General features: G+C 36.9%; 1 protein-coding gene across 1 annotated transcript in view; it reads left to right on the forward strand.

Annotated features, from left to right (window-relative positions):
* Positions 1-9,049, forward strand: part of LOC107666016 (serine/threonine-protein phosphatase 4 regulatory subunit 1-like) — a 14,856-nt gene that overhangs the window by 310 nt on the left and 5,497 nt on the right. The window contains exons 2-13 of the mRNA XM_016457106.1: positions 96-202; positions 286-428; positions 1,205-1,351; positions 1,595-1,702; positions 2,676-2,741; positions 2,953-3,111; positions 3,364-3,488; positions 5,171-5,652; positions 5,739-5,956; positions 7,021-7,104; positions 7,413-7,598; positions 7,873-8,034. Of these exons, the coding sequence (XP_016312592.1) occupies positions 96-202; positions 286-428; positions 1,205-1,351; positions 1,595-1,702; positions 2,676-2,741; positions 2,953-3,111; positions 3,364-3,488; positions 5,171-5,652; positions 5,739-5,956; positions 7,021-7,104; positions 7,413-7,598; positions 7,873-8,034 (1,987 nt within the window). The remainder of the gene's footprint in view (positions 1-95; positions 203-285; positions 429-1,204; positions 1,352-1,594; positions 1,703-2,675; positions 2,742-2,952; positions 3,112-3,363; positions 3,489-5,170; positions 5,653-5,738; positions 5,957-7,020; positions 7,105-7,412; positions 7,599-7,872; positions 8,035-9,049) is intronic.

The raw sequence follows: 9,049 nt of genomic DNA on the forward strand, positions 1-9,049 counted from the left end.
TTTTTTTTTCAAATAGTTTTGTGCATCTAAATTACAAAGGCCCATGTGATGTGGACTGTTATGGTGTGCTTGATTAGTTTGATGTTTATTTTCAGGCAAATTGTGGCTCGTGGATTGCTGGATGTGCTCCGGGAGTTCAGCGATAATGAAAATGACTTCATCAGCGTCATGGAAACAGTTGCCAGAATGTCTGAGGATGGAGGTTTGTATGACTTTTGACTGTATTTGACTTGTTCAGAATGGCTAAACTGTACGTAATATTGTGAATGTAACGTGATGTTACAGAACCGACAGTGCGAGCAGAGCTGATGGAACAGGTACCAAACATTGCCATGTTCCTTCATGAAAATCGGCCCAATTTCCCTGAAGCCTTCTCACGGTATCTGGTACCCATTGTGGTCCGGTATCTCACAGACCCTAATAACCAGGTGAGTTATACTTTGAAAAACTGCCTGTTCTTTGAATCGTTTATCTGAATAGGTAATGATGACAAATATTTTTGAGTAGGGATGAGTTTAAAGGAGTTAAACTAGTCAGCCAGTAACCTATTAGCACTAGTAAATAAATGAATAACAAAAAAATATATGTTTAAATGTATAATATTGATTGTTTTATATTTATTTTTTAACATTTAAAAGGATTTCAAATAATTTTAATTATTTAATTATAATTAGAAATATATTATTTAATTATAGAGAGAAAGAAAGAGAAAATAAGATTCAATATTTTTTATTGGAACTGCTTAGGGGAACATTTTTCAACTTGCCAGAGAAGGTTTTGGTTGCTGACTGCATGCTGTGCTTTAACTTTTACTTTCACTGTTGCATCTCTAAATTCATACCATTTTATCGTTTATTCTGTAATACTCACAGAGCCATCTAAAAAGCTCTTTTGTAATAGTCACAGTAAGTTTCACAACAATTATCAGATTGCTTGAGTAATGGTCCCATTATTATGCATAGTCATTAGGCTTCCGTTTTTCAGTGAAGACCATGATAATTTTGTGTAGTATTTGTTGTTTAGCCTGTTGGTTTGTTAAATATGTCACTTCCATGTTTGGCGTCCATACTTAAGAAATGCATATGATCAGTATTAGGTGTTGTACTGATCCTGAAGCCTTATTCAGGGTGTCTTAAACACCAACTAATAATTTAGTCGTTCAGATAACCCACTGAGTCAATTTTGTCTGTGCTTTTTCCTGTAGGTGCGAAAGACGAGCCAGGCTGCTCTGCTAGTGTTACTTGAACAGGGTCTGATGAGTAAGGCAGATATGGAGGGAAAGGTCTGCCCTGTGCTCCTGGAGCTCACTGAACCCAGCAGTGACGATGACTACAAGATCGAAGCAGTTGCGGTGAGTCTTTGTGTTTAAGAGAATGCACTGCTGATTACTGAAAGTGGAAAATACTCATCGTAAAAATATGTAAGCCATTAGCTTTCATAGAACTGAAAAGATAACGTGTTATATTTCCTGTCATAACTTCATTCCATCTATGACGGAATGCTTATCTGTATGCTGTCTGCATGATACTGTGTTAATTGTTTTGTGAGTCATATTTTTATCTCTGTGTTGATGGTGAATAATGTTTTGTTGCAGATCATGTGCAAGCTGGTGATCATGTTGACTAAAGACACGGTGGAACACCTTTTATTGCTACGCTTTTGTGAACTCTGCAGTGACGTCAGACTATTTCAAGTCCGCAAGGTAATGATCCTCTCTGTTTCATAATTTGTGGAAGAGCTTAGAACTGGTTTTTGGAACATGTCTTTGTGGAACATGTTCATAGTTGATGTGATGAACTGCATTGTGTGTGAAATTCATATGCTATACATACAATAGGGCTGCACGATAAATCGCATGCGATATTTAATGCGCATCTTGTCAGAAAGCCGGTTCTGTAATCAGCGGTAAATCTCCATCACGTGCGTGCTTTCACATTGAGCAGCATTAACTACACAGAGCCGTTGTTCACTGACGAGCTGCGCAAAAAATCGCGCGAATATGAACGTGGTTTTGCGCAGCTCGTCAGTATTTGTACTAGGGGTTGCACAGACTAATCGACTAGTCGACTTCAATGCTCTGTAAAAGCAATAATATTGTGAAATAATACTACAGTGTATAGCTGTTTTCTATTTGAATACATTTATTCCTGCGATTGCAAAGCTGAATTTTCAGCAGTCCTCAGTGTCACATGATTCTTCAGAAATCATTCCAATATGCTGATCCTTCAAAAATCATTTTATCTTGCTGACCCAAACTTTTGAACGGTAGTGTATTTCCCTTATTACCAAAGTATGGAAATACCAAGTCCGTGCATTATTATATTATATCAGTATCATGAGACAAATAAGTAACAATCCAAAGAACACAGTGGACAGAAATGGCTTCCAAAAACAAGAAGCCTTGACACAGTGAAGTTGTGTTCTGGTAAATGCACATGTTTGCGACTGTTTTGTCATTCAAATAACTGCAGTAATAAAGCTCAGGCGTACACTGTGTGGAAGAAGTTGTGAAGAATGTTAATCTACTTTTGCAACTCGTGCTGGGTTGGCAAGAAGCAATGTTGCTTGAGTTGCAACAGGCCTCTGTTTACAACATAACAGAAGACTGAATTTGACCTCATTGCAAATGTCTAAACTTTCTATTACACTTTTTTTTGTTTTTTTCTCACCGTCAGGTTTGTGCTGCAAACTTTGGCGAGGTCTGTTCTATTGTTGGCCAGGAAGCCACAGAGAAACTTCTGGTGAGACTTGCTGCGCTCCTCTTGTGCTTGTATTTAGAACAATACTGCAGTCACATCCAGAATGAATGCATTTAATTATATCTGAGTGCTAGACCCAGAAAACACCTTTCATCTTATAAAGCCTTAAAGTCTGTTTGTGTCTTTGTGCAGATTTTTGTTGACACGACATGCAAATGTGTTAACCAGCACTCTCTCTTTGTCCTCACCTCAGATGCCAAAGTTTTTCGACCTGTGCTCAGACAGTCTGTGGGGTATTCGGAAAGCCTGTGCCGAGTGCTTCATGGTTGTTTCAAACTGCACTTCTCCGGAGGTGCGGCGTACTAAATTGTCCCCCTTGTTCATCAACCTCATTAGTGATCAGTCACGCTGGGTAAGAGCAAAGAAACTAACACTGTGTTCTAACATGCTGTGACTCCGCATGTAATTTCTGTCCTCTCTGAAAGTGAACGTGATTATTTGATGTTTAGTAAGTGTATGTAGGATGTGGAGTAGGATTTTGGATCGGTGTGATTTCTGACTTTGTTTTTCCACCTGTTTTAGGAAATCTCTTTACTTTTTTTTTTTTTTTAATTATCATTTTTAAAGGGAATGGAACATCTGCTTATATTCTTTTCCTTTTCAGGTACGCCAGGCTGCGTTCCAGTCTCTAGGTCGTTTCATCTCCACGTTTGCCAACCCTTCAATCACAGGATTGCATTTCTGTGAGGATGGAACCCTCTGTGAGATACCGAAGATCTGCTCAGAGAGGTAAATGCACATGGTTTCTTTTACTGTGACTGGGTTTGTATGGAAAAAATACATGTGTTTGTAATTGACTAGTTGTTGTAGTCAGGTGTCAATCTTTATAAGTAGGCTTTTTTATAAAGAAATTCATGCTTTTATTCAGCAAGGAGGGATTAAATTAATCAAAAGTGACAGTGAAAGTTTGCATTTGTTAGAAAAAAAAAGGTTATTTTTTCCCCCTCCAAAATAAAAGAGAATCCTGAAAAAAATGGTTTACACCAAAAAATAACAAATAAATAAATGAAATAAGCAGCACAGCTGTTTTCAAAATTGATTATTGTTAAGATATTGTTAGATTGATAAGAAATGTTTCTTGATCATCAAATCATTATATTAGAATGTTTTCTGAAGGATCATGTCACACTAAAGGCTGGAGTAATGATGCTGAAAATTCAGCTTTTGCAGCTTTCACAGGAATAAGTTACATTTTATAATATATTAAAATTAAAAATATAATATTTCAATATATTGCCATTTTACTGTATTTTTCATCACAGAATGCAGCCTTGGTGAATGTAAGAGACTTCTTTCAAAAACATAAAAAAATCTTGGAGACCGCAGATGTTTGAACAGTAGCATAGTTACTACTTTATAGGGCTGGGTTTTGACACAAATTTCACAATTCCATTCGATTCTCATTCACAAGCTTGCGATTCGATTCAATGTCGATTATTTTGGATACATATCAGGTACAGTACAAGCCAAATTTTCTCAAGGAAAAAAAATCTCTCAACTAATGCTGTAAAATATACATGAGAGTCAGTTGGTACTACATTATAATATTGAAGGGTAAAATTGACTTATTTGTGCTGTACAACTGCTTAAATTGCACTTAATGAAGTTTTTATAATAAAGTTACAATTACTTCAGTTTTTTTTTTAAATATACACATTTAAATAGTGGCTGTCATAAAAACTTGGATGGATTTATTAAAACGTAAATAAAACATAAAAGAACGGTAAAAATAAATATAATGAATGTTATATGGTGCATATATTCAGCAAAATGCCCCTCTCTACAGTTTATTTTTCTGGCTGACTCGAGTTTATGGTCACCAAATATGCTTTCTGAGGTAAATGTGATGTTATATCAATTTTTTACAAGCTGTTATATTGACATCTTTGCGCGGCTGAAACACTGATTGAGCAAATACACGAGACAGGATATGGATTGTAAAGTTGTACTCTTTCTTTTTACTTACCTTCGGATGTTTAGTCATGTTTATTTTGTGCTGAAACTGGTATTAATGTAGAGAAGATGATCAGTTCACGTGCGCCTCGTGCTGCCCCGTCTGTTGAACTGAGGTGCTACAGTGATCTGTCACTCCACATTAAACAGCGCCAAAACGGCATTTATTGTTTGAATACTGCAATACAATGGACATAAATTGAAATCGGAGACTTTGTTTCATATTAAAAGTACCAAAGCACGAAGCTTATTGCGATTTATTGGATGGGAGGTGCGCTTCAATGTTCCATCCATTAACTGAAAACAGTCTAGACTAATCGATTCTTGGGATTTAAGAATCGATATCATTTCGTAAAAATGGGAATCGATTAAAATCGAGATATCGATATTTTTTACCCAGCCCTACTACTTTATATTGAATACATTTTTGAAACTCTTTTGCACAACTGTCTTTGTAGCTACAGAAAGGAAGTGACCACCAGCAACTCCAGTAACAGCCGCAATGCCTCCATTGATGGTTCTCCAGACAGTCTCATTCAGCCCCGTTCAGAGCAGCTACAATCCACTTCCGTTCTGACAGGTCCACCATCACATCCTCCAGAAGGCAATTCCTCTACCCAACCCCAAGAAGATGGCACCAGCCTGGGCCACCCTGAACACTCAGACCCTTTGTCCCACCAGCAGAAGGACGAGTGCACAATGTTCAATTCCTTCAACTTCTGGAGAGCCCCACTACCTGACATCACCCAAGAGCTGGAACTCTTACGAGAAGAGAAAAGAGATGAGGTGACAGAGAAACGAGATGAGACCATGAGGGAGACGGAAGGTGAGGGGAAAGAAGACGTGCCAAGTTTAGATTCACAAGGCCCAGCCACCAGCTCTCAGATCCAAAAGGTTTTGGACTGTCTTCAGCCTCACCTGGATGATCCTGATGTGCAAGGTGATTTCAAAAAGAGCCCGTGTTCTTTTGACCTTTTCCACATAAGGACATAGTTATTTATTTCCCTGTGTGCTTTCCACTCGCAGCTCAAGTGAAGGTGTTGTCCGCTGCGCTGAAAGCTGCCCAACTAGAGAGTCAGACAGAAGATGCAGATGAGTCTGTGTCAGAGAGTAACGGTTCCACAGGCTCCCCGACGTCTGATGAGCTCAGTGCCATGAGTGAACTCTCACTGACGGACGCACAGATCTCAGACTCACCCTCCAGTTCACCAGTGCTGGTAGACGACTCTGAACACAGCAGTGAGGTGAGAGGATGATTTTATAGTTACTAAACTATAAAAGTGATTTCAACAATTTAACTATTCTTACATGTTTTAATGTTTGAAATATAAAATTTAATTAATGTAATAATGCTTACAATGTTTAAAAAGTTTTGCTTATTATTATAATTTTAGACTGTCAGTATATGTAATTAAATTACATATACTGTAATATATACATATTTATACTCATAAATATGTAGACTTCCCACAAACCTTGTGGGAAGTCGTGGCCTAATGGTTAGAGAGTCAGACTCGTAACCCAAAGGTTGCGGGTTCGAATCTCGTACCAGCAGGGATTGTAGGTGGGGGGAGTGAATGTACAGCGCTCTCTCCCACCTTCAATACCACGACTGAGGTGCCCTTGAGCAAGGCACCGAACCCCCAACTGCTCCCCGGGTGCTGCAGCATAAATGGCTGCCCACTGCTCCGGGTGTGTGTTCACGGTGTGTGTGTTCACTGCTGTGTGTGTGCACTTTGGATGGGTTAAATGCAGAGCACTAATTCCAAGTATGGGTCACCATACTTGGCCACATGTCACGTCACTTTACGTCACTTAATAATACAATTATATATTATAATCATTTTAAATATTTTATCAAATATTATAAATTAAAAAAAAGTTATTACATTCGATTTAATGATCATTCAAATGTAAAAAAAATATTCGACCATTTTTTTAAATGTTAAGATTATATTTTACATTTCATTGGTATTAATATAATATTTTGATTGTTATTATTATTAATAGATATTTAATCAAATTTATTCCATAGAAGTATTTGCTAAGAATACTACATAATTCTACATGATTGTGGAAAAATATTCCATGTAGTGTCAATTAATACGAAGTCATAACAATAATACAAGGAGAATAATGTTGTTTTAAATGTTTTTTAAACTGCTGCCATTATTTGACATGCATTTGCAACTCTCCATCTGCATTTTTATGTAAATCTGTTTATGCAAATGTCATTAGAAGGAAGTGCTGGCACAGTAACTCTACAGTAGACAGTTCATTATATATGCAGTTGTGTGTGTGCACACAGGAGCCAGACCTAATAGAAAATGTGGAGGGGGACAAAGATTCAGACACAGCTAAAATGTGTGAAGAGGAGAAGTCTAAAGTTCAGGTAATGTAATGCTCTGGATATGTACAGTGACTTATAAAGCAAAATTTAAAAAATCTTGCATGTCTTAACAAAAATCTGCTAGCTTTTCACTGGCCTTGATATTGAGGTAGTTGTACAAACCACAAACCTTTAGGTGTTATTGTACCAACTGTTCGTTTGCAGTCATTAATGAATTATTCATGACAAAACAAAGCACATTAAATGTACAAAGAAACTCCTCCTTATAAATAACAGACTATTTCAGACTGTTCATAGTAGTTTATTAAATCTATGATGTTTCCTAACAATCATTCTTTCTGTGGTCTCAGAATGTAATTCCACAGCAGTTGCTGGATCAGTATCTGTCCATGACAGACCCCGCTCGAGCTCAGACCGTAGACACTGAGATCGCCAAACACTGTGCATTCAGCTTGCCAGGTGTCGCCCTAACGCTGGGCAGACAGAACTGGCACTGCCTCAAAGACACATATGAGACCCTCGCTACAGACGTACAGGTAAAACGTCCTCTCAATCTATAATGCTGATGTTATTTGTTGGAAAGGTTTAACAAAACTCTGTGTCAAATGTTAGTACAGTACTGTAACACTTCACTTTATAATTGTTACAAAAACCTATATTATTAAAATATATAATTAAACAATATTTTCTCTGTGCCATATTATTATAGATTGTTATTGTTTGTCTTTATTTTGTAAATATTAAAAACACGAGGAATAGACACGGTAGCTTTGCTAGTTGTTAAATGAAATACTATTGAATGTGTTACAGTGGAAGGTGCGGCGGACGCTGGCGTTCTCTATCCACGAGTTGGCAGTGATTCTGGGAGATCAGCTGACTGCAGCTGACCTGGTGCCCATATTTAATGGCTTCCTCAAAGATCTCGATGAGGTGCGGATAGGAGTCCTCAGACACCTGTATGATTTCTTGAAGGTGAAAATATGAAATTTCCTTAATTTGGAAGACAGAATATATTAGCATTTTATACCAAGAGCTTTGAAAATAAATAGCCTATACTGAAAAAAATGCTTTATCATTTAAGAATCATAATTTCAGACAGTTTTTATATATTTCTTTTTTTAGTTTATTAAAAATTATTATAAATGTTTAATTATAAATTTTATGAGCATGTCATGGCTGTCCCAAACAGTGTTATTTTAGTAGTTTTTTTATATACTATTATAGTTTTTTTTTTTTTTTTTTTATTTTTGTTTTTTGATTCTCCAGAAATCATTCTAATATGAATCGCTCTTTTCACTTACAGTACATCAAGCTTAGACTATCATTCTTCCTATGATCGGGCCCAATTTCCGATCACGTGATCGGATCTGGACATCCCTAGTACAAATGCTCTTTTTGAATTAGTTTAAAGCTGCAGTCCGTAACTTTTTTTTGGTTAAAAATGATCCCAAATCAATATTTGATCAAGTACATAACCAGCCAGTGTTCAAAACTATCGCCTTACTTTAGCCCGATTCACAACGGTTACCTTATAATAATGTTTTCTAATTTGAGTGGTACGGGTAGGATTTCGCGGGAAATTCGAGCATGGCACTGCGTCATTACGTCACTTCTGTAAACATAAAGAAGTTGTCCCGGCTACTAGGCTATCGCATGTGCAGATGCTGCAGGTGGTGGATTGTTTATAGCCTTTTCTCACAGCAGCAAGAATAATTAAACGTATCATTTTGATGCCGGATTGTAATCCAGAAAGGATTATGTGTTTATGAAACACATGTGGCTGAAATTAAATTATTCCAGTTTTAAATATGCATCTGATTACAGATAGCCTGGGATTACCCAAGATTTGTAGTTTAAAGAGAACAAGTTCGAAGGGAGCATAATTAGCTTTTTGGGTTAAAAGAATTTCTTAATATGAAATTCGAAGAGTATGACAATTAGATTAGACTGTGCAGAAATTGAAATCTACACGCTAATACACACTATA

Source organism: Sinocyclocheilus anshuiensis, unplaced genomic scaffold (genome assembly GCF_001515605.1).
Source record: "Sinocyclocheilus anshuiensis isolate Anshui unplaced genomic scaffold, SAMN03320099.WGS_v1.1 scaffold447, whole genome shotgun sequence".
Lineage (NCBI taxonomy): Eukaryota > Metazoa > Chordata > Actinopteri > Cypriniformes > Cyprinidae > Sinocyclocheilus > Sinocyclocheilus anshuiensis.